At 54.0% G+C, this 25476-nt stretch overlaps 1 protein-coding gene across 6 annotated transcripts in view; it reads left to right on the top strand.

Moving 5' to 3' along the window:
• MRTFA (myocardin related transcription factor A) overlaps positions 1-25476 on the top strand; it is a 169817-nt gene that overhangs the window by 136718 nt on the left and 7623 nt on the right. For all 6 annotated transcript variants that reach the window (XM_036019657.1, XM_036019656.1, XM_028532989.2 and 3 more), the window contains 7 exons: positions 14458-14513; positions 16953-17028; positions 17902-18063; positions 21477-21652; positions 22033-22164; positions 24449-24702; positions 24945-25116. In XM_036019657.1, coding sequence (XP_035875550.1) covers positions 14458-14513; positions 16953-17028; positions 17902-18063; positions 21477-21652; positions 22033-22164; positions 24449-24702; positions 24945-25116 — 1028 coding nt within the window. The remainder of the gene's footprint in view (positions 1-14457; positions 14514-16952; positions 17029-17901; positions 18064-21476; positions 21653-22032; positions 22165-24448; positions 24703-24944; positions 25117-25476) is intronic.

Genomic DNA, 25476 nt, shown 5'->3' with positions numbered 1-25476 from the left:
TGGTGGTTTCCCGTTTGCTCCAGTCCACTTAGGAGTTGCTGGCAGCTCTGTGTGGCAGTCTCTGAACTGCTGTCCCCGCGAAGCAAAGAAGTTTGGCCAACACCTGACCAGGGCCCCTCTCCAGCAGGGGCACAGAGCAGGCATCCCCCACGCCCTGCAGTTTGCCCCCGGCTCGTCTCCCGTCATGCCCTCAGGCTCCTGCTGGTCTCGGAGGCCCTCCTCGCCTTCACACACGGTAGTGTCATCCACGTGGCTCGACATACAGCAGTATATGGGTTTCAGGTGTACACCATAACTTTTTTCTTAAGCACATCCCCCCGCCCCCACCACATTGAGATGATGTGTCTTTATACATCAGAGTGTGGTCGTTTAGCTGGAGTCGAATCCCAAGTTTAAATGGCATTTGTAAAACATGTGTTCTGGAATTGGGGCTAACCTGATCCCTCGATTTGCAGCTCAGAGAAAATTGTGTTAGGCATGTGGCCTCAGTGATATCTTCTCTTTTATCTCAGGAGACAACCAGCTGGGTCCATCAGTCCCAGGTGATTTATGTTACATACCTGTTCGATGTCAGTCAGCATCCTCATCTCCCTGCTGTTGTAGGGTGTACTCCTCGGCTCGGTCAGTGACTAAGATAAAGCCCCCTTTTTGGCCAGTTGCTAACAAATCCTAAAATAGGACTCTAGAGTAAGCTGTATGTTCATGTTCTGAGTATATTCATTGTTGAATTTAAAGAAGAATCCAGCAGGGAGCTCTGTTAAACCATCGAGAGAGGTTTCCTCGATAGGAGTTCTTGATGCAATTTAATACCTAAAAGGTACTGTAGGTATTCAGTTTCACTTAATAACTAGTTTTGGAAATGTGTGAGATATCCAAAGTCAGTTTCTTTTCAAGGTAGTAAATGAAGTAAAGGAGTTTATAAAGTCACTTATTGAAGCTACTCACTAATTTTACCTGAATAATATACAAGTAAATCCTGAAGCATTATTCCATAGCCATGAGGGAACCTTGATAGATATATCTGATGATGGTGGTGATTTAACATTCTTCAGCTTAGTGGGATGTTGTTTTCAGAAGGGCAGAGGCGATTTGGGACTTGTATCTACACAGGTGACTTAGGAATATTGATTATGGGGCTTCAAAAAGAGATGACAGCGTGTGTGTGTGTGTGTGTGTGTGTGTGTGTGCGCGTGCGCAAATTGGGATCGTAATGATTCAGAGCATTGCACTGGGCAGTGGTGTGAAAGCCAGATACAAACATGGCTGGCATGTATATGTCAAAAAGAAGCTTGGAAGTTAGGTGCAAAATATTTAACCCCTGACACTTTAACCTTTTGGAATTTACGGTACTGTTGATGCTCATGCTACACAAGATTGTGCACCGACCTTTTCTCCCCGTCTGGAGTCTCTTTCACCATCAGTGAGTCAAGGGTACAAGACTGGAGCAGCTTGCACCTCTGGAAGGTAAAGATTTAGCATCCTTGAGTCTCCACTGTACATATTCATTCTTGGTGCTTGGCGTTCCTGCCTGTTTGGGTGGAGGTGACGGCCCTGGGTGGTGGCACGCCTGAGTACCAAAACAGGATGTGTGTGAAGCACGTTTTCTGACAGTTAGTGTGGATCCTTACTTGACCCAGAGTGTGTGGTTCCTTCCCCAGACCCTACCGCCCAACTGTTTCTTTGGTTCACGCGAACTTATTCCTGGTTTATGTTGGTCTGGCCAGTCTTTGGAAATGTTGACACAGCTCTTTGATGAATGATCTTTGCTACAGGATATTTTTGTAGGCATTTTGGTACGATGGCTAAAAGCAGTAAAACAAAAAATGAAAGTCAAGCCCAGTTAGCTCTCAGCGTTTGACTCCATACATGCTGCTTTCTTCAGAAGGAGGGTGGCACAGAAAACCCTTACAGCAGTGGAAGTGCCTCAAGCTTAACAGGGCTTCTAACAAAGCACTTTCACTTTTAAGGCTAACAGTCATCAGAGTAGTATGTATAATTGCCATTTTGTGGATGAGGATACTGAGGCTCAGAGGGGCTGTGTGACTCGTCCATTGTCACACCACCACTAAAAGACAGGCAGATCCCACCCAGGTTTCTGTTTTAAGCCCTTGCTAATTACTGAAGATCATAGTCTGATGGTTCTTGCTGAAATAGGAATCTTAGGATGGTGGCCTGCTGTACTTTCACCAAAATTTCCACTTTGAAAATACTGAAAATTGAAAATAGTGTCAGGTCAGGAGCCCATAGTTGGTAAGATAAAAATTGGTGGTGGGGGCAAGAGTAAACCTGTCATTTTTAAGCTTCCAAGTTACTGCTCTTGTCTGCTGGTTTTGAGTCTTAAAGGCCAAGGACATGCATGTTTCCACATCTGTCACAGTAACCCTTGGTTAAATCAGAGGTTCTTAACTTCTTTTGTGCCATTGATGCTCCTTAGAAAATCTTACACATTCTCTCACTAGACAGTTGCCCGAGCAAGTACTCAAAATCCAGCATGCACTTTCTAAGGTTTCCTAGATACTCTAAAGCTGGTGCAGTGTTCCCCAGGTTAAGAGCCTCTGCTCTGCTTGGATACAGAATCCTAAGAAAAATCATCTACCCAATACCAGTAGTTAAAACTCTTACGCAACCAGTGACACTGCTGACCTCCGCTCTCTTGTTGCTCATTGTGTAAGTGACCCTCTGTGTTTCCTGTATCGACACTGGTGAACCCTGGTGCTCCTCACTTGCTGGACGCTGAGACCGAGGGCTGCATTTCCGCTATGGCTTCCATTGATTGTGACTGTCACACCCTGGCTTCTGAAGGCAGGCTCCAGAATCCATCCCCGAGGACTCAGGCCCTTGCCAGGGTGTGTGACTTAGGAACGCTCGCTCTGCAGCTCAAAGCATTGATCCTGAAAGGGGCTCAGGGGATCGAACTTTTTTGCCAGTGTATGAGCCACCTACACAGGTCACAGAGTTGAAATGAAGAATTAAGCTGTTGAGAAAGTTATCAAGTCCTTACTAAGTGTACTTTTTAGTCGCTTTGCCCCTGGTGGTGGAGAACGAAGAAATAAAAATCTTTACTTTCTTTCAGCAGTGTCACCTTTCCTCTGCCTTTTGGACTAGGGAAACAATGGCTTTTTAATTTTTGGTGGTACCAGAATCCTCAAAGAGTTTAACAAAGATTAAAAGTTTTGCTCTGATTGGTGTGGCTTAGTGGATTAAGCGGCAGCCTGCAAAACCAAAGGTCACTGGTTCGATTCCCAGTCGGGGTGCATGCCATGGCTGCAGGCCAGGTCCCCAGCTGTGGGGGTTGGTGTGCGAGAGGCAACCACACATGGAAGTTTTTCTCCCTCTCTTTCTCTCTCCCTTCCCCTTTCTCTCTCTCTCAAAAACAAACAAAAAACAAACAAACAAATAAAGCCTTTTAAAAAATAAAATAAAATTCTCAAAGCCTGGGAATCTTCGCTCCAGAGACATTCTAATGCAAATGGTTCTTGAACTACACTTGGAGAAGCCCGGACCAAGGGCTACTGGTGTCTCTCCCTTTTTAATTTGTAGTAATGGCACAGACCAGTGATTTTCAATGTTTTTCATCTCGTGGCACACAAACTACTAAAATTCTGTAGCACATCAAAAAATACATTTTTTGGCCAATCTGACAAAAAAGGGTATAATTTTAATTCATTCACACCAGACAGCTGTTGTTGTGTTGGTTATTGTTGGTTTTTTATTTGACAGTCTAAGAGAAAAGAGGTCAGTGCCCCTGACTAAGTAAATAGTCAGGTATTGTATGTTTTTAAAAAGTTTACAGCACATTAATTGAAAATCTCTGGTGTAGACTGTTATTATTTTCCTCTCCCCAGGAGTTCTGAAGTGGAGGATGGCCCTGTCCACACAAGTCAAGGGGTGATAACTAATCACTAGGACAGTTGAGGTTGTCTTACATAAATGATTGAGTACAGAGAACGTATGAACCCCTCTCCCCAGGGCTGGGAAAAGCCTGCCTCTCGTGTGGCCTTGCACCACGTCAGTGGTCAGTTTGGCAGAGCGAAGGAGCTGCCTGGAGCCGTGTGACAAACTTCTGTGCTGGGGCCTTGGGACGGGGCAAGACTCAGTTAACTTTGGAAGGAGTTTGATCATTCAGCGATTCCTTCTTCTGCAATATTAGCCCTTCAAAAGAGGGTTGGAGGGAAAAGGAATGGGAGAAGGTAGGTCCCCTTGAATTCTGCTGAAGTCCTCCCTTCTGTCCCTCCCGTTGCCAGTAATAGAGAAAAGGACAAAGCAGCATTTCATTCCCAAAGGAATGACCAGGGGAAGAAAGCTAAATGTGGAAGAACAGATTAAAGTCAGATTTTTGTTTTTGTTTTTGTTTTTGTTTTTTGTTTTGTTTTTTTGCTGTCACATTTTGGGGGGGGGGGGAAGGTGCTTGATTAGTGAGATACCCTTTCTCCAACCCACCACCACCTTTCCCTTCCTCCTTCCTCTCTCATGCTGAGATACACGTAAAAGAAAAGATCTGAGTTGTGAAATCAGAAGAGCCAGAGTCTGGTCTTTGTTCTGCAGTCGATGAGGATGTGATCTCAGGCAAGTCAGTTCTCCATTACGAGCATGTAGTGTGGAAAATAATAGCTCAGGTAAGGGAATTCCCAACGTGCTGTGCAAACATCAGGGATAAAACGAGGAAACATTTACAGCAAGTCTTATGTTACCCTCAGGGGCCTTTTTGTCAATGGCAGTATTGATGGACACTATCCTGCTTTCTTTCTTCTCCACATTTTACTTCCTCCAGTACTGCCTGAGAGCCGAGTTCTGCCACCCCTCACCCCCGTTTCCTCCCACTCTTCTTCTCTCTGCTCACTGTGTGCCACTCTGCCTCCTTCATGTTGCTCTGTCACTGAGGCAGTGTCTCACTCAGGGCCCTCACTAGCGGTGTTCCTTGCCTGGAAGGCTCTTCCCCAGATGGCTGCAGGGCTCACTCACTTCCTGCAGGTCTCTGTTCAAATGTTACATCAGAAAGCCTTAACTGCCCTGGCTGGTGTAGCTCAGTGGACTGAGCGCAGGCCTGTAAACCAAAAGGTCGCTGGTTCGATTTCCAGTCAAGGCACATGCCTGGGTTGCGGGCCAGGACCCTAATTGGGGGGATGAGGGGGGTAACCACACACTGATGATTCTCTCCCTCTCTTCTTCCTTCCTTTCCCCTCTCTTTAAAATAAATAAATAAATAAAATATTTTTAAAAATAAAGAAAAGTCTTAACTGGTCACTGACATGAATTGCTCCCACCCATTTCTCTCCATTGCATACCCTGCTTTATATTTCTTCATAGTATGTGTTATCACTTCTGTGTTGTGGTACATAATAACAACTATCAACACTACTGTGTTGTATGTTTTATACTAGAGTGTAAGCTGCACGAGAACATGGGTATCCCAGTACCAAAATGGGGTCTGACATGTGGGCTCTCAATACATACTTTTTTGGGAGAGTGCACGAGTAACTGTTAGTACGTGCATCTTAACCTTTCGGAGACTTACACCTCTGGACTCCGCCTCCTCACCTCCGTTTCCTCAGCCTGTCACAGTTAGCTTCTGCCCCCACCAGCCCAGGGGCATAGCTCTGAGCCCATTAGCTGTGTGTCCCTAGTGTAAGTGATCCTCTGGAAACTTTGCAAACCTTATTGCGTCTGCTTGTCCGCTATTAACATCTCTCTTTATGCCTGTACCTTTTTCCTTGAAACTTACTCCCGACATCTGCTTTGCCTAGCCCTCTCCTGCCTCTGTGAGCCTCAGGTTTCTGGCTAGGCTCTCTTCATCACCCGTGTTTAAATTCTGGGGTTCCCTAAGATTTAGCCGGGGAAGTATTATCTTGCCTCCACATTGTATCTATCACATTATCCCTAAATGATGATGATGATTGTAAGGATAATGATCTTTACATGACATACACCCGACTCGCACATCTCTTAATAGGATGGCTCACAATCATCTCCTCCCTAACACTGAACTCAGTCTCTTCCACCCTGTCCTAAGCTTATCCTCCTGCACCCCCTGTCTGGAAGTGTTAATGGCACAACATTCACCCAGGCATTCCATTTTGTTCTTCTAAATGGCCTCCTGATCATTACTAGAATGTTCTTGTACAAATGCAATTCTCATTATTTTGCAGTTCCTGCTGTAATAATAGATTTCAGGCAGAGACCATCAGTAGATTCTGAAATGATTAAGTAAATGGTGGTTAGGGAGCAGAATTTTCACATGTCCTCAAAAATGTTACCCCACAGATAACATATTAATTACAAAGGGTAAAGCGCTCTGGTGTCACCTTTCAAACCTTTAGCACCATCGGTGGTTGGACAACATGATACTATGTGCCTTCTGATACTAAGTACACATCACCTAAGTAATTTTCTTGGCAAAAACGTTTAACCTGAATCTTATCATGAGGAAGCAGATTCAAAATATAGGTCATTCTTTCTGCAAGACAGTTGATTATATACTTAATTCAGTGCCATGGAAAATGGAAAAGGTAGGAATACCCTTCTAGCTTGTAACTAAAGAGACAACAACCAAATGCAGTGTGTAACTCTTGGTTCAGTCTTGGATTGAGGGGGGTGGGAATGCAAACAGCTATGAAAGTCAGTTTGTGGGCAACTGAGGAAATTCAAATATGGGCTGTAAATTAGATTACATTATTGAATTAATAATAATTTTCTTAGGTGCGATAAAGGTATTTAGCTATGTAAGAGAATGTCCTTATTCTTAGGAAACGCATACGGAAGATTTTAGGGATGAAATGTGATTGTTATGTGCAGTTAACTTTCAAGTGATTCCATAAACAACAAAAAATGTGCGTGCCTGTGTGCAAACGAGAAAGCGAGGTAAAATAAATATGGCCGAAAGGTGCCTGGTGAATCTAGGTCAGAGTTACAGGGCTGTTCATTATTTGCTCTGTCAGCATTTGAGAGTTTGAAAAATTTAAAATTAAAAGGAGGTGTGGGAAGGAGAGAGCATGTGAGTTCAGGCATGGGGTGACATGACTATAAGCCAATTATCAGGTGTGTTTCTGCTTGTTGTTTGCTTACAGATTTTATGTATTTATTTTCAGAGAGAAGGGAAGGGAGTAAGAACAAGAGGGAGAAAAATATCAATGTGTGATCAGTTGCCTGTTGCATGTCCTCAACTGGGGATGTGGCCCACAACCCAGGCACGTGCTCTGACCAGGAATCAAACCTGTGACCTTTTGGTTCACAGGCTGGTGCTCAATCCACTGAGCCACAGCAGCCAGGGCTGCTTGTTTTAACATAAAACATCAAGTTGGAAATAACTCTCCCAAAGCCCCTCCATGCAGTCTGGCCTCCTTTGACACAGCCCAGGCAGAGGTATTGGGGTGCTTCATTACAGCCTTGCAAGGGGAGAAAGCTGACTCCCCACTTGACCTTTTTGTGTAGGGGTGAGGCTCCTTTTGTCTTTCTCTGGTGTCTGGCTGGAATACAATGATTATTGTCTAAAAGTTTTCTGTCTTGCTGGGCTGCCCTTTCTCTGGTCCCTTGGCTAGTGAGAGTAGGTTTTCCTAGGGCCTTTTCGGTCCACCTTCATTGGCATTTCCCGGTCGCTGACTTCTTCAGCTCCATGCACGAGGCACAAGGAAACCCAGGAAACTCACCACTTTGGCATTCTTCACGTCAGACTGCTTGTGTTTGTTTAATATACAGTGTGCAGAGTTTTTAGTTGTCATGAGTGGGAGGAATAGAGCACAGTACGTCTGCTGCGTCTTCCCAGATGCAGGAGTCCCCACAGTAACACATTGAAGCTCTTCGTGGGCTGGGCCCTGCCTCCCCGCCAGCTGCACTGTCCCCACGTGAACTCCTAGGTTCAACCGTATCAGGCTACTCGTAGTCCCTGGAAATGGTGCACTTTCATACCTTCACGCTCTTGCTCTTCCTCAGCCTCAGATGACCTCCGCCTCTCTGCCTTGTCTCTGGGTGATTCTGTTTTGCTCATTTGTATTTTCTCTGCAAAGTCTGCCTGGACAGTTCACACACTTCTTCCCTCTGGCTGGATGCAGGCCGCACGTTGCCTCGTCTGTCCTATGTGGCACTTTACGTTACATCTGCAGTTGTGCTTCCATATTGTGTTGTGGTTACATGTCTCCTTCCCGAGCAGACCGTGAGCTGCCTCTGAGGACCGCCACCGAGGGCTGGGCCCGTGCTGCGTACCCTTGTTCTCGGTGACTGGCGCAGTACTGCGGGTCCCCGAGGGACATCGCCTCATTCGGCATCATTCCGTTGTAATGTTGATGAGATGTTGCAGGAATTGAACTTTTTTTTTTTCATCCCCATTGCTTTGAGAGAGAGAGGAAGGGAGAGAGAGCAACGTTGATGTGAGAGGGAGACACCCGTTGGGCACCGTCCGTGCGCACTGAGGCCAGGGAGCAGACGCGCGCCCAGGCACACGCCCTGACTGGGAATCAAGCCCGCAGCCCCTCGGTCACTCGAGGACGCTGTAACCAACTGAGCCACAGCAGCCGGGGCAGAACGAAACTCCCCTTTACATCAGTGAGCCTGTGGTGAAACAGTTCGTGAAACGCTGCTTCACTTACAGCTGCAGAACCTGTCGGCGGTGTTAAGTGAGGGCTTGCTGTAGTCACTTCACACTTGGCTGTTGGACAGAGGGATGGATGAGTGTGCTTCTAGTTTCACACCCAGGTCGTTAGGTAAACCTGTTCCCACGCGCACGCACACAGCCCCTGCCGCGCACTGCGTGGATGCCGGCTGCGTCTGCAGGGGGACCGAGTCCCGCAGGCGTGCCTGAAAGAAGGGCTTCTGGGCCTGTGGCGCCCTCTTGGCCTCCGTTAGCTGTAATGTGTTCATGGCCTTTGAGTTGCTCTGACCTCAGGATCGGTGGAGAGCTTCTGGAATAGTGTCTTATCAAGGATGAGAACCATTATTTTTATTTTGTCAGCACCGAATAAAGTGACATTCAGACCCAGGCACCTAATTAATATTTCTTAATCGTAATGATTAGGAAATAAGTTTTGGTGGTTAATTGCTATTCTTCCTTGCTGAGGTTTATTTCCAGAACTGCTTTGTGGATCCTAGACTTCCACTTGCTTTCATGTTTAAATAAATCTGGGCCAGTGGTGGGAACGCACTGTTTAATGTACTAAATTAATATGATAGGTTGGTTTCACGGGTCCTCATACCTACTCCTCAGTGCTAGATTTTTTAAAAAGATTTTATATATTTATTTTTAGAGAGGAGAAGGGAGGGAAAAAGAGAGTGGGAGAAACATCGATTGGTTGCCTCTCAGATGTGCCCTGATCAGGGGACTGAACCTGCAACCCAGGCATTTGCCCTGACCAGGAATTGAACCGGCAACCTTTCGCTATGCAGGACAGCGTCCAAACAACTGAGCCACACTGGTCCGGGCCTCGGTGCTACATTAAACCAGGACTGCTGGATCCCAGTGCTCCTGCACTGGGAGCCTCAGAGCCTGTAGACGCACTGAGCACAACTTTGAGTTCCCCTCGGAAGTGACGGCAGTACACCTTGCCCTGCTCGTCTCCAGGCTCTGCATCCATGAGTCAACTAACTTGGGGCTGAAAATGTTCCGGAAAGTAATGTCACGTGGTTGCTGATGTGTACTGTGTAGTTAGGCCTATGGTGGCTGCGTCTGTGCTGAACAGGTACAGACTTCTTTTCTTGCCATTATTCCCTAAACAATATAGTGTGATGACTAATTTACATTGTATTGAGTATTATAAGTAATCTGGAGATGATTTAAAGTATAAGGAAGGCCCTGGCCAGTGTGGTTCAGAGGACTGAGTGCTGGCCTGCGAACCAAAGGGTCACTTCTTCGATTCCCAGTCAGGGCACATGGCTGGGTTGCAGGCCAAGTCCCCTGTAGGGGGCGTGTGAGCGGCAACCACACATTGATGCTTCTCTCTCTCTGTTTCTCCCTCCCTTCCCCTCTACCTAAAAATAAATAAAATCTTATTTAAAAATTAAGTATACGGGAGGATTGCATAGGTGACATGCAGATACTGTGCCATTTTATATAAGGGTAGTTTGGTGTCCACGGGGCGTCCTGGAAACAGTCTCCCACAGATACTGAGGGATGACTGTGTATTTTCGAAAAGAAAGTTAAAAACATTTCTTTCTTTTTAGTTCACAGTGACCTCATTTAATTAATGGAGCAAACGGGTAAGGGGAGAAAGAAAGTAAGTGCTGGAGAGAGGGAACAAAGTATTAGTGGGTGGTTTTGGCTGGCCGGGGCGGGGCCCACATCTGGAACCGAAACTGTGCTTAAGGACGCCACACCTCTCGGCCACCTCTGTGCATTTGGCTCCGTGGGGAGCTCGGTTCTTTTCCTTTCAGGACGCGCTGCACACTTCCCTTTGTGCACACAGAGCTGTGCAAGTGCAAGTGTTCCAGCAGAGTCAGCTCCGCCGGAGAGCCGGAGGAGAGGATTCGGAACTGCCTCCCCGCGCCAGGGACGTGTCTTCCTATAAACAACATGCACGGTTCTAGGGCTTGCAGTGGCCTTTCAGGGCTTCCCTTTCTGGGAAAATGAGATTTCTGAGGAGTGTCCCGGCTACTCTGAGAAAACCGTTAGGGCAGCAAGGAGGAGGGGGGTGGTGGTCCAAGAGGAACGTGGCCCTCCTGGTCGGGCGCGTTTATGGGTTAACGACGTGTCTTCGGGCTGTTCCCGCAACTAGCAGAAGTTTAAAGTAAACCGTGTTTTCCGTCTTGCCGGTCTGCCTTGTGTTTCCTTCCCTCGGCACGGAAGCGTGAGGTGGCTGCTGGTCGCTCCTACATCAAGAAAGCCCAGGGCTCCCTGTTTATCGCCCTTACATCCCCTCCTGCCCTCTCCAGCTGCGGCCTTGAACAGAGCTGGCTGGACACGCGGGGGGGATGCCCTCTGGACCCCACAGCCCAGGGTACCACAGGCACGGACTGCCCCGGCTCCGGTCTGTCCCCGCACAAGCCTGGGAAGTGCCTTACAGGACTCTTGACAGGATCCTGAAGGACGAGGGAGGGGGCGTTGCCCCTTTCATCTGTTAAAGTAGCTGTCGAACTGCCGACCTTGCTGTAGGAGAGCATAGTTAGAAATGGGGAGGGGGCGGGCAGAGGAGGGTGATGGGGGAAAGGAGGGACAACTGTCATTGGATGACAATGAAAAAAGAAATGGGGAGAGCAGCACGAAGTGAGGGGGCTCTTCAAGGACGGGGAGGGACTGGCCCAGGTGTGAGGCGGTCTGTCTAGAGAAGGAAGAAGGGGGTGCAGAACTGGCCCGGGCCGGGGCCTCCACTCAGTGAAGGGCATCACAGCCTCCTGCAGTGTTGGTTTTATCACATATCAGATTAGAATACGGGTTCCTACCACAGGGAATTGTCTCTTGGGGCTGGTAATTACCATTTTGAATTCTTTTCTTGGTCCTCATTTTTGGTTCCCTTACTGGGCTCTGAGCAGCTCTTGAGTTCCTCTGGGGTTCTCCTTCCCCTCCCAGCCCACCCCCCAGCCCACCTCCTGGGATCACTGTTGAAGGCTGCCCTGTAAGCCCCACAGCACAGGGGGCCCCAGGCTCTGAACCATGGCTTTCTGCGCCTGCGGTCCCTCGAACCCCCCCTCTGAGCCTTCCTCACACCTGTTTGTGCTCACTCCTGTGGCCGGGCTGACCTTCCCACACTGCATGCATTCAGTCCTACCCCAAAGCAGCATGTGTGATTGCAGCCTCCTCGCCTCCCCATCCAGCAGGGCCCTCCTTCTCTACTTTTTGAAGAAGTTAAGAAACCAACCCAGGGGAGTGGAAAGAACTCTGACCTGAGGGCGAGACAGAGTTAGGTCGTAATCCTGACTCTGCATTAGCTAGTCTTCCCTGCCCGTCCCGAGTCTGTCCTTATCTGTGAAGTGGAGTATCACCTACCACGTAGAATCTGTGGGCATGTTAAATTATCTGGAACAGCGCCTGCCACGCAAGTAGGCACTCAAAAAATAGCAATCTCTTCCTTGCTGTTACGTGAAAACGTTCTTAACTCAGTGGAGCCAAACAAAGTTATGCACGTTGCAGCCAGGTCGCCTGTCGTGTATCCCCAGTAGTGCCGCATCATCCTTCTTGTCCATGAAAACGATACGCGCCCCTTCCCTCAAATTCTGGACTTCGTGGCTTGTTTTTCTACAAGTTGGATTTGTGCCTTAGCCCTTGGGCCAGCCGTCGTAGGTTGTGTAGGCAGCAAGCCAGCTGGGTTTTCAGACAGATGGTGTGCGACTGTGGCACGGAAACTAGCTGACCTGCGTGGGAATCAGACCCACGATCCCGCCCAGTCGCCGTGTTTGATGACAGCAGCACCTTCAAGGCACCACTTGCTTCAGAGTACTATCCTGTTTGACTCCTGCCGGAGTCCTGGGAGGTGGACAGATTCTCACTCTACAGAAGAAGAAAACGAGACCCCCAAAATAGCCACACCCTGTGGCACACCAGTGGTGCTTGGTAAAACCCAGGACAAGAACACGGATGCCTTGATTTTCTGTCTGGGACTTCTGTGAGGTTTTGAACCCAAATGACACCCTAATTCTGGGTGTGCAAATGAAAGTTTGTGCTCTCCCACAGCCCCCCAGTTTTCCTGTCGCATGCGCACTTTGTGTCTGTTTCTTACAGAGTGTTCAGTAGCCACTGCATGAGTTACGTGCCGCGTGCCCTAGGCACTGGGGGTGCTGTCAGAAGGGAGAGAAATGGACAAAACCCCTGCCGCGCCCTGACGAAGCCTCTCCTACCGGTAGAAGGCTGGCAGTACACACATGAGGGTAGTTGCAGTGTGACTGTCAAGAATGTCAGCTGGTGATGAGTGCTGTGGAGAAAAATAAGGCAGAAAGGAAGCTGGGGTTGGGTGGGGCAGACACTGAGTTTTCTTTCTGATTCTTTGTACTTACTGTCCCATCCATGTAATGCGCTCTCCGAGGGGAGAGTAAGGCTACGAGTGCATGCCCTGCGGGTCCGTCATGCCTAGTACAGATTCCTACAGAATCACGGCTTTTGGGGACTGATCTTGGAGTTGAACCAGCCTTACCCAGTAGAAGCAGGTGCAGGGGCTGCCTGCTTACCCACGGAGATGCCCTGGACCTCCTCAGAGCACAGTTGGGGTGGCCTGGATAGTGCCCTGGAATGCTCTAGTGGGTTGGGGAGGGAGCCTGTGCTTTTTTTTTTTTTTTTGAGAGAACATTTGTTAAATCTAGAGCTCCCCCTGCTGTTAGAAGATGGTGTGGGCTCTCAACTCATCTTTTACGACAGTTTCTTTTTAATACTAAAATTAAAAACAATTTTAAAATAAGTATTACTGGGACATTTGGGACTTTGTTCTGGGACTGCTGTTGCTGAAGCCCAGTCCCCCGCCCCCGGGGGGGGAGGGTTGGGATGGAGGGAGGAAGTACAAAGGCCCGGGCAGGATAGGGTCATATCTATGCTCTTGCTACTTTTAGCGTCTCTCTGCCCTGCGCTCCTACCACAGACAGCAGCCTAGCAAAAGTTATCTCCTCGCACAGTTTCGCAGCTGTTCTGAAATTCTGGGGCGGCAGAAGTGAAACTAACCACTGTTGTGAATTTCTCTCCTATTGCTATTGTTCCTTACTTGAATTGAGTCAGGCCTTTCACCCCCTTATCCTCAGGGTGCCCCACCTCATCGTTTGTCCCTGTAGCTGAGTTTCTGACACAGAGTTCTCGCCCTGGTGCCACATCTGTGGGGGGTCCTGCTTGGTCTCCCACCCTCAGTGTTCGTCGTTTGCGGAGTCCGGAGCCGTGGCCCCGGGGTGGGGGTGGCCCCCGCACAGAGCGGAGTCCTGGACAAGGGCTGCAGCGAGCCCCGCTTGTCGGCTGCCGGTGGTGCGTGTGCACCAGGGTCAGACACACAATCGCCGTGAAGTCCCTTTGGTCCTCAGAGGTGAAATTCAGGTTAATTTTAGCAGCACTGTTAATACCAGCCGAAGTGAAGGGGGAATGGCACCCAAGTAGACATACATGTCTTTTTGTTGAGCCGCTCCCTTCAGTTTGGTCACTTTGTGGCTTCTCATGAGGCTGGAGTCGGGCGGACCTGCCGTGCCGCTCTGACCCTCCCCGAGAGTGAGGTGAGGCCCAGGAACTGTTCTCGGAGATGGGCCAGTCAACGGGGATGGTACCCGTACCAGTCCAGCTAATGGGTCCAGGATACCTTTTAAAGTTCTATTTGACGGGTTCACTTTACAGAGCCCAGCCTAGGTCAGTGACTGCTCCCATTAGGGACGAATAGCCCAGACCATTGTAATGGGGTAAGCCGGACCATGAAGACGTGTGCTTACTTGGGTGCTGCTTTTTTCCTCATTTCAGCTGATGTTAATAGCACTACTAAAATTAACTTGAGTTTAAGATGTCTTCAACACAGTAAATTGTAGCAGTAGACACGATGCTTCACTAACGAAGTGATTATCTTGTGATTCTTTTCCCGACAGCTTTGAAAAGTCCAGCTGCGTTTCACGAGCAGAGAAGGAGCTTGGAGCGGGCCAGGGTAAGGCACTGTCTTCCTCCCGAGCGCCTCTGGAGAGAGCGCGGTCAGAGCACCTTGCACTGCTAGCTGTGCTCCTCCCCAGCCCGCCCGCCCGCAGGGCCGGCCCTTGCCTCTCAGTTCCAAACAGAAAGCTCTCGTTTGCTATTTCATCCCCACCCCGCCATCTCCCAGAGTGGGCCCCGGAACATGGGGCGTGATCAGAGGGAGTCTCCTCCTTTACCACGCAGGTTCAAGAGTTTGTAGTGATCACTGATCCCCCCTCCTCTGGCTTTGGGGACCACTTGTATTTTCCCATTTTTGATTCCACCTGAACCATTTGCGGACGTGCGGGCACGACGCCAGCCGTGGTGCCTCCGCGTCAGTGGCTACACTGCTCACACCTTTCAGGGCAGGCATTCGCCGGTCTTCGTGTGTCCTGAGCAGCCGGTGTCCGTCTGAGACTGTGGAAGCAGAAGCTGGGGCCCTGCTCTGAGGCCAGGTTCATGCTTCGCACCTGGCTGCTGCCTGTCCCCGCTTGGTTTCGGTTCCCTCGGGAGCCCCAGGGGAATATTCCTCTGTCCGCTGTGGGTGGAGATTAGGAAGTTGCCAGCACACGCTTCCCCTCTTGCTCCCTTCACTGTTGTCTTGCACGTCAAAGACAAGGGAAGAGAATCTCCCAGAGGGAGGACCACAGACTGAGGTCCCCCAAGACCCACAGCTCTTCAGAGCCTGAAATGTTGACCTCCAAGGCTTTTCTTGCTGCCTTCTCTTTAAGTTTATTTTTAAAAACGTTCTAAGGAAAGTCATGATGAATCCTTAGAGTGAACCAAAGCAGGAACAAACGGGACAGTTTTCGTGCCGGGAGTGTGGGACAGTGCAGCGCGGTAGAGAGGGAGTGGCTTTGCCTGCGCCCCGGCCCGTTTCCTGGCTGCTTCTCCAGCGGGCAGGGAGTAGCTGTGAGCCCATTAAAGCAACTGCCATTTTACTGGGCATTTAAAAAAATATTTTACTTAATTTTATACAGAGGGGAAGGGAGAGAGAAAGAGAGGGAGAGAAGCATCAATGTGTGGTTGCCTCTCATGTGCCCCCTACTGGGGACCTGGCCCGCAACTCAGGCATGTATCCTGACTGGGAATTGAACCAGCGACCCTTTGGTTTGCAGGCCAGCACTCAATCCACTGAGTTACACCAGCCAGGGCTGTTGGGCATTTTTATATGTGAAGGTATATAATTTTCTTGTTTATGCTCATACTAGCTCTTATGAATTAGGTGTTACTGTCTTCATTTTATAGCTGCAGCTAAGAAAGTTTTAAGTAATTTGTCCAGCCAGCAAGTGGCAAAGCTGGGACTCACACCTTGGTCTGTGGACTTGGGTATTTTTTTTATCAGTACTATACTCTGTCTTGGCTTTGGGCACTGCCCAGACCTTCATGCCATCCTCTGAGGGCTGTGGAGACCTGCGGCATCTGGCACCTGCTTTAGCGTCTCCTACGGCAGCCAGAGCACTTTTTCTGCCCTCTGCCTATGGGGTGACGGAACCAGGGCCCAGCCCCTCTTACACCACCTCCCGGAGAGCTCCGCATCACCCCGGGCTGGCTCTGGCTGCCCGGTCAGAGCCCGTGTGGCCGACGAGGGCCAGCGGGACAGAACAAGGCCTTGACCTCTGCCGCACGCAGTGTAGTCTAATACTGTATTTTCTGCTTCTGCCCTGCCCTGCCCTACTTTACCTCGTCCTGTCTCTTCCCTGCTGCTCTTGAACCACCGATGGACTTGAAGTACGGTTTGAAATTTCCTGATGCGGAGGTTAAGAGCTCCAGCCCTGGAGTCCGATGGCTCTGGGGCCACATGAATACGTTCTAACGGGAGCGCCAGGCAGTGGGGGCAGCTCTGGGGCTGTCAACAAGACGGTTTCGTTTGCCTGGAGCCTCAGAAATGAGGAAATGAGGCCCTCGGACTTGGAGGAACTGGAGCTATGACACCATGTATCAAAATTAGTGTTGTTCTCGGTAGTCGTCCAGAATGAATGGAAACTGTTTATGAGATCATAAAAAAGTTTTGGAAAATAGATATAAAAATTGTATTCAGTCTGCTTACAACTCTACAAAATTAAGGTGTTGCCTTTGTGGAAGAATGATTATAAGCAAATACCCCAAAATACTAACAGGGGATGATTAAAATACTTGATTGTTTTACTTTTTAATTGTGTTCTTTGATGAACATATATTACTTTTATGACAGTAAAAGTAGTAGATTTAAAATAGATATATCAGTAGTTTGACCTCAAAATGACCAGTGGTTTTGACGGATGGTGCCCTTGGTGGGTGGGGCCTCTGAACCCTGCCGTCCCTGGGCTGGGGTCCTGGGGGCTGCAGAGGCGACCAACGGCCACAGCTCCATTTTGGTCCGTGCCACAAGCTTGTGCCCCGGGTTTGAGAGCTTCTCGGTGTGTTTTTCCTGCAGACAGAGGACTATCTGAAACGCAAGATTCGCTCCCGGCCAGAGAGATCGGAGCTGGTCAGGATGCACATTTTGGAAGGTGTGTTATCATGGAAATGCTTCTGAACCTTGTTGTCGCTGCAGGCTCACCATCTCGCCACCCACATCTCTTCCCTTTCCTATCACTCCCGTTCCTGTAGGCGGTGGGGGAGCTGGAGCCTCGGCACGGCGGAACGGCAGGGCTGTGGCTGCCGTCGCCGGTCGTGGGAGTTCCCAGACAACCACAGTCACACTCTGTTGGGTTGGCTTATTACCCTTTTCTCCTGTGGCCATGAGGGTGGTCTTGGATCTCATCTCTTGATACAAAGTTCTTTCCCCCCAAACCTGTTTTTAAAATGCATTTGCCTTCTCTTTTTCATTCATTCGTTCATTCACCCGTTCATTGATTCATTGGTTCATCGAGTCAGCGTTTACCTGAGCACCTGAGATGGATAAATGCGGCCGTCCCAGACACCCTCTGCCCGGCTCCAGCACGCTCTTCATCCACACCCTAGTGACGGGAGGAGTTTGGCTGCTGAGGGCAGTGTGAATCCATCCGTTTCTTGTTGTAGTTTTGAACCACCTTTGGGGTTGGAAGAGAGCTTTCCCAGTCTGAGCCCCAACATTTTACAGACGAAGACACTGAGGCCCAAAACGGGGGGGGGGGGGGGTGAATTGCTCCCGTAACACAGAGCTCGCGGGGGAGTAGAGACCGCTGCACCGCCGTGTGTGACCCCACGCTGCCCACAGCGGGGGCCTCCTCTCCTGTCCTTGCGAAGCTTTCAGCTGGGCCGCCCTTTGCTGCCTGGGATGTGCTTTGCGTTCTGGTGGCCTCCGCTCCTCCCTCAGAGGAAAGGAGAGGCGCTCTGGAGCGCCCAGGGCAGAGCCAGATCCATCCCTACATCCTCCCGCACTCCGCTCTCTCCCACGGCAGAGACCTCGGCGGAGCCTTCCCTGCAGGCCAAGCAGCTGAAGCTAAAGAGGGCCAGACTGGCCGACGACCTCAACGAGAAGATTGCACAGAGGCCCGGCCCCATGGAGCTGGTGGAGAAGAACATCCTGCCTGTGGAGTCCAGCCTGAAGGAAGCCCTCATCGGTGAGGAGGCCCGGCACCCCGTGTGGGCCTGCAGGCCAGGTGGGGGGGGCCCCCTGAGTGTCTTGCCCTTTGACCTCCTGCTGTGACTCGGGGACCTGAGGCACAGGGTGTGAGAGCCTGATAAACAGGTCGTCTCAGCTTGGGGCAGTGCCGTGCCAGCGTAGCAAGGTGAACAACAAAGAGGCCTCTGTCCGCCTTCGGCTCTGGGCTTGCTCTCCTCCCCCAGGGCGGGGGACGTCACGGTCGGTGTGTGCGTGCGCGTGCAGAGGTGGCAGGAACCGGAGGCCTGTGCCACACTGTCGGTTTTCATTGGCGAAATCTCTTTTTGGAGCCTGGCACTTTCCACAGACATTTTACTTTTGAAATATTGGCTGATCCAAACCGTGTGCTTGGTGCTAGGACCACAGCCCCACAAGGCAGACCGAGCCCCTCGTCCCTCCAGAGCTCACATCTAGACGCAGACACAGGCAGCTAAACCAGGCAGAAGCCAGAGCCGTGCTGGGGAGGGCGCGCAGAGAGGGCCCCCCACCCCTGCCCTGACAGGGGGCGCAGTGTCAGAGGAGGTGACCGCCAAGGCTGGGCTGCAGGGTGAGCAGGAGGTGGAGTGCGTGCAGGGGGGAGAGGCAGAGCGGGACGTGGAGCTGGAAGGAGGGGTGTCAAGACCTGGGATGGGAGACGGGCAGAGCCCAGGACGGGCAGGGCTTCCTCTGCCACGGTCAAGTGGTCGGACACGATTCCCTTACATTCTGGTGCAGACAGGTCCGCTTTGCAGCAGCGGGCCCCAGGCCTGAACGGACAAGCCTGTGTGTTCCTGCTCTCGGGAGGTAGCCGTGGTTCCAGGGGAGGAGGCTCGACTGCGCCCACCACACGAGTTAGACGTGGGGCGTGGCGCGCGAGGGGAGCCACAGGAGTGGGCCCCAAAGCGTGCGAGCTGTGCCCTGAGCCCTGGGTCAGAGGCCACTGTGCACGCAGGTGGTGGCGTGACGGGGCAGGGGGCCGCCACTGAGCCGGAGGCAGCCCTTCCCTGGGCCCCCGCCAGCCCTTCTGGCTCATGGCTTTGCCCGGCTTCCCTCAGAGAATTCAGTCCGCGGGGTGGAGACTGATGTATCAACAGGTGACTTCTGAGTCTGGCCCCCGAGCAGATGCCGGCATCGTGTAGCAGAAAGGCCAGGCCCTGTGATGCAGCTCAGTCACTGGACTGCAGGACGAGGGACCTGGCACAGCTCTGGCACCTGGCAGACTCGCGGGAGGGCTGCGGCGGGCAGCACAGAGCGGGGGGCTGTGTGTCCGGTGCAGAGGAGCGCGGCCGGCCGGGATGGGCTGCCCTCAGGGAGGGGCACGGTGCAGTGGCTGGGGAAGTGCCACAGATGATACGGCACATTTTGGGTCAACCCGAAGGTTGAATCACATTGTCGAGTGGAGAAGTGCAGAAGGACATTCCGGACGGAGGCGGCAGCAGGGGCCGTGTCCTGGAGGTCTGGCGGAGCACGGCCCGTTTCAGGCCTGGGAGTAGTTTGGTTTGGCCATGGAGAGAAGGAAGCCCTCGCTGGCAAAGGGCCGGTCACGCGGGTTGAGCACAGAGCAGGGAGTAAGGAAGTGGTGATGGCCAACGTGGTGCATTTGATCAAGACGTGAGGGGGGAGGTAAAGAGGGAGATGGTAGGTTAGGACGGATTTTCCGCTGGGAAACGTGGAGCAGGCTGTGGGTGAGGTCAGGAGATGGGAGGGGTGGGGCAGGAGCTGAGACGTCCAAAGCCTGAGAGAAGGGGCCCTGGGAGGGACTTCCCTTATCTGCCACAGTCGCTGGCACAGACACCTCTTCTGCAGGCCACCCCGAGCCGACCCTGAGACTCGTGTCTCAGAGCCTTTCTCCCAGAGTCCCCCCTGAGCCCCTCATCACCGTCCCCTGCGTCTGCATTTCCGTCTAGCACAGAGCACGCTCTGCACCCCAAGGCAGCCAGGCCATGACTCCCAGAGCGCAGGGACCCGTCTCTGTCCCTCCACATCCTGCACTCGGCCCACGCCTGGCCGCGGTGACCCAGGCCTGCACCAGTCCTTGGCCTTCTGCAGGGTGGCCGGCAGCTTCCTTGGGTTGGGGGGACCAGAGGGCAGAGAGATGCAACTCCTCCGTGCTGGTCCCCTCGTGCGGCTGCTGTCTCGCTGGCAGTGAGAGATCACGGGAGAAAACCCAGGAGTGTGATGTCCTGAAGTCCACGGTGGTCAGCAGCCTCCATTCCCTGCGTGCACTGCGCGGGGGCCCTGCCAGGACAGACGAGAGGGCAGTGAGCCAGCCCGGCCATGGGCACGCCTGGCTGCGTCACCACAGTTGGCTGGCGGAGGGACAGACCCACGGGTTTCCTTCCCAGGCCCCAGGGGAGGAGAGAGCCTCAGGTCATGGCCCTGGAGGGGAAGCGTCTGCTGGGAGACTTGCTGGCTTATTCTTGTTCCTTTTCTGCGGTCTTCCCACCACAGCAGGTCCGCAGGTGTGGCCGACAGCTCACCTCTGTGCCGTGGTCACTGCCTGGGTTCCTCCTGGGCGGGCGGCGGCCTGGTGCAGAGCCTCTTCCCCAGCAGTGCTGAGGCGGGGGTCGTGGCCTGGGTCTCCTGCATCACTCCACTGGCCCCTGTTACCGTCTCTCCTTTGCTCTGGTCCTGACACTTCCACACCAGGACTCGGTTCCTGCTGCCTCTCCCTCCCAGCCTGGCCCCAGCCGGCCCCAGAGGCACCTGCACTCTCGTCCCTCCCAGCCCAGGGTGCAGCGGGGCAGGGTGGTTATAGCCCGCAGGACGGGTTTTCTTCTGGTGGCCTCGGTCTCTGGGAGTCACTCAAGGGAGGTCACCATCTTTCCAGTGGTCCTGCCTCACCTGGACGGGCAGGTGTTCCTTTTCCAAGAGGCTCCTTGGACTGCCCCTGGTCGTGGTTCAGGCAGCTGGCTGGGGAGCCCTCCCTGCAGGGTCCACAAGCCTCTGGGGAAGAGGGGAGTTTCGTGTGCAGCCACGGGGTGGAAACAAAGTACTTGTAACAGCAGCAGGGAAGCTGAGCCAGGGGAGGTAGCGGGTTGGAGGGAGGGAGGGGAGAACTTTCCAGACTGACTGCAGTGTAGAGTTAAAAGCAAGAGGTGAAAGGTCAGGTCCTTCCTTGCCCAGGGGAGCACTGTAATGGGCCAGTGGGACTCTTTCCAGCCTTTGTTTCGAAGTCACGATGATGCGCTTTCCTAGAGCTCTCTCGGACCCACCAGGCAGGTTGGCTGCTGGTCTCCCGTCTCCTGTCTGCTGCTGGGCTGGGGCAGGGGGGCGGAGGGGGCTGGAGGACCGACGGGCACCTGGCTGGGACAGCCTCTGGCGGGTGAGCAGGGCCCCCCTTCCCCTTCCCTGGGGCCTGAGGTGGAGCCTTACGCTGGCTTTGGCTTTCAGTGGGCCAGGTGAACTACCCGAAGGTAGCGGACAGCTCTTCGTTCGATGAGGACAGCAGCGATGCCTTATCCCCTGAGCAGCCTGCCAGCCATGAGTCCCAGGGCTCAGTGCCATCACCCCTGGAAGCCCGAGTCAGCGAGCCACTGCCCAGTGCCACCCCTGTACCCCCCACTCAGGTGAGCTGGCCTGCCCCGCGTGCCTCCCCTGCTCCTGTGGGCCCCGAACTTGTTGGAGCCGCCCCGTTTGGGGCCCCTCGCTCAGACCAGGCCAGACGATGGTAGGAGGGGTGTTGCGCTGGTAGCTCAAGAGCTGGCTGCTCCAGGGAAGGGGCGCGTCTGGCCAGCCTGTGGTCCCAGGGGGAGGACACCGGGCCACCTGTGATTCCTAAGCCTCCTTGGCCCACCCCGACCACCCTCTGTCTCTCCCTTTTCTCGTCCCCTTTGCCCCAAGTGATGGTACGTAAGGAAGTGACGGTCACCCACCTCCAGGCAGAGCAGGGCCGGATGCACTGCCCCCCGGAGATGGCACGCCCCCCTCACTTCCCCTTCTCTCGCAGGTTGTGCCTCAACTCCCGGTGGGCCCAGATGCTGGAGAAACGCTTTTCCTGGCGGATCAGCCTCCTCTGCCCCCCAGCCTCGCCAACGGAACCGCGGTCCCCGCTGCCAAGCCCGCCCCCACGCTCATTAAGGTACCGTTCTCTAGTTGGCCGTTCTTCCCTCCCTGTGCCCCTCGCAGCCGGCTGTGACTTCGTGCCCCTGTGGGGACAGCTGCGGGGGCGGGGTGCACATCGCTGCCCCCTGGTCAGGGCCTAGCAGAGGTCACCGAGGTGGTGTTCGGTGCTTCCGCGGATGCCGGCTGTCGCAGCGCTCTCCCCCGTTCACCGAGCACGGCGTGCTCTGTGCTCCGGGCTGGGCTGCCGGGCTTTCATCTCGGCCCTCCCTGGGGGGCACCGGAGAGCCTGCTCCCCCAGCAGCAGAGCTGAAAGGTGAAGTCAGGGCCCAAGGTCACTCAGCTGGCAGTGACAGGGGTTCGTTCTTGTCCTCCTTCATGGCCCGCCCTGAAATTCCTGGAGGGGCCGTTGGGTTTGCCGTCAACCCCGTGGGCACCAGGAGCGCGGTCCGGTCCTCCCTGCCCTGTAGAGCCCCCGCCTCCAGGGCCTCGGCAACCCAGCCCTGCTCCTGCTGGCCGGGTTCCCTCCCTTCCCGCCCCGCCCGCTCCCCTGTCGGGCCTTGCTCTCCAGTCGCCCCACACTCCCCACCCGCCCTGGTGGGAGTCTGGCCCTCCGTGGTCCTCTGCTCCTGCCGCCCCCAGCCTGGGAGTGGGCCAAGTTCGTGTTCTCTCACGCCAGCTGAGCCGTGGCTGCACCTCTGGGTGCTGTGTTTGTCTGTGGGGCTCCCTGAGCCCCCCCACCCGCCCTGCGTGGGCCCCGCCCCTCAGCCAGCCTGCCTGCTTTGAGGCTTCCGAGTCCCAGAGGAAGCAGCCAGCGCCCTCGGCCGGCCCCCGGTGCTCCAGCCGGTGCTCCAGGGCGTTGTGCTGGCTCTGGGCCGCTCCCTCCACAGTGGGTGCTTTCCTTGCCTCTGTGGTCTCTTCCTGACTGGCCACAGTTGTTAGCATTCCCCCCAAATTCCTCCCCCAGACTTGCTCCTCGTCATGACCTGTGCCTTCCCTTGACCACCACACGCTCGAAAGTGTGCGTGTCTGTCTTCACTTCCTCCTCTCTGGGTCGGCCTCAGCCCCTGTGGGCGGGCCCCCAGCCTCGCCAGGGAGCCCTCCTCGGGGGCCCTGACTCCCACCCTGGCCGCCCATCGTCCTCAGGCACCCCTGGGCCGTGCCCCTCTCTCCGTGCCTGCTCTCCCTCGGCTCCTTCTGCTCCTCCCTCTCTGCGGGGCTCTCCCGGGCCCAGCCCTCAGCCTCCGTCCTCCGTCCTCCGTCCTCCGTCCTCCGTCCCTACTGGCCCCACCGCTCGCTCCGCAGCCTTGCTCCGGGTCTTCTCCACGCACCCAGGTGCTCTGCCAGCTCTCTCGTCTCCTCGCTCTTTCCGTGCTCCCTCCCAAAACCAGAGCCTCTTCCTGACTCCCGCAAAGTGGCCACCGGTGTCATAGTTGCCAGAGCTCAGAGCTGTAAACCCTCGAATTGCTCCCCTGCCACGTGCTCCCGTTGTCCACTCTTCCTCTGGTCCGTCTGCCCAAACTGTGCTTCAGTCCCCATTGCCACTGGGTCACGACCCCAGCGGATTTTGTACCAAGTCCCCACCCTTCTGTCTGGCATTCCCGGCTCAAAAACCTCTCCGCTCTCCACAGCCCTGGCCTGGCACATCCCTGCTGATGCTTGCCGTTATCCAGCCCTACCCTTCCTGACAGCCACAGGCCTCCGGCCGTGATCCACTACCCTTCTTGGTCAGCCGGGTCCCTGGTGTGCCAGTCGGGGGTCTTCGAGGCCCCTTTGGCGAAGGAGCAGAGCTTTTGGAGTCCTGGGTTTGGGTCCCAGGTCCCCTCACGTGGCGTGATCAAGGTCACTGTGTGGCCTCTGAGCCTGTTTTCTCATTTCCAAGTGAACTTGGGACTCCCTGCCCGGGCAGGGTTCCTGTAGGTCTGAGCGACACGGTCTCTGTGAAGGAGCTGGTGTGAGTGACACGGGCTCCAGAGACCAGCTCTTTTTACCCCCTTGTCGTGTTCACTCTCTGCTTGGTGTGACAGTGACATCTGCTTTTGATTGACTTTCTCTTAGCCTGGAGCCTTCCCCCCCAGTCCGCCTTTGCCCCCTCCTTGGCACACCTCTGGCCACTGATGAGGCCTCCGCTTTTGAGGGGTACGGTCTAGTACGAGGAGAGGGGGACGAGGCAGGGTGGGTGGCAGTGCCTGCTCGGAAGCCACTCCATTGCAGTGGGATGGCCACCGGCCTCCCACTTGGCGGCCTCCCTCCGAGAGGCCTGGGACTGCCCCTGACGGCCCCTTCGTCTCCTGCGCCCTCAGCAAAGCCAACCCAAGTCTGCCGGTGAGAAGCTGCAGCGCAGCAAGAAAGCCAAGGAACTGAAGCCAAAGGTGAAGAAGCTCAAGTATCACCAGTACATCCCCCCGGACCAAAAGCAGGACAAGGGGGCGCCCCCCATGGACTCCTCCTATGCCAAGATCCTGCAGCAGCAGCAGCTCTTCCTGCAGCTGCAGATCCTCAACCAGCAGCAGCAGCAGCACTATAACTACCAGACCATCCTGCCGGCCCCGCCAAAGTAGGAGCCCACCACAGCCCCCCTCCCCCCACCCCCGCTGTGGGTGCCCCGAGACAGGCAGGTGCCAGCCAGGTCTGGGGTGGGTGAACCCCAGTCTTCAAGGATCCTTTGTCTGGATCTTGCAGGAGTAGTCCCCAGGCGGTGCCTGTGGGCAGACCCCCGTCCCAGGCCACCTGTGCTCGGCCCCTGGGAAGAGGGAGGGGGAGACCTGTGGGTGCCCACTGCTGTCTGTCTTTCCGCAGGCCGGCGAGTGAGGCTGCGGCAAGCAGTGGGCCCGCCCCCATGCGCAGCCTTTCCACTCCCAGCACCGGCTCCGGCTCGGGCGCCCCCGGGCCTGGTGGGCTCGCACGTCAGAACAGCACCTCACTAACTGGCAAACCGGGGTCCCTGCCTGCCAATCTGGACGACATGAAGGTAGGCGGTCATCCGAAAGTTAGGGAGAGCAGCCGGCTCGGCGCTCGGCACCCGGCACCCGTGGTGGTGGAAGGCGGAGCAGAGCTCCAGAGCCAGTCTCCAGCAGAGGCACCTGGAACCTGGCCCAGGGCCTGCCTGGCCCTGGCCGTTGGCGACATCAGCCAGCACCTGTCCAGGGCCTTGGGGCTTACCCAGCCCTTGTGTGCCTCTCCTCTTCCTCGGCCTCTACAGGGCCGTGTGGGAGACAGGGAGTGTCCCCCACTTACGGATGAGCTGGCAGGGGTGCCTCGGGGGAGGTCTGGCGGGGGGCAGAGCCGGGACTCAGACGCGGGGCTTTCTGCTTCAGCACACCCGCCTCCC

Source organism: Phyllostomus discolor, chromosome 2 (genome assembly GCF_004126475.2).
Source record: "Phyllostomus discolor isolate MPI-MPIP mPhyDis1 chromosome 2, mPhyDis1.pri.v3, whole genome shotgun sequence".
In the NCBI taxonomy this organism is placed as follows: domain Eukaryota; kingdom Metazoa; phylum Chordata; class Mammalia; order Chiroptera; family Phyllostomidae; genus Phyllostomus; species Phyllostomus discolor.
Note: the sequence above shows the minus strand (reverse complement) of the source record. Positions and strands in the feature narration are given on the sequence as shown.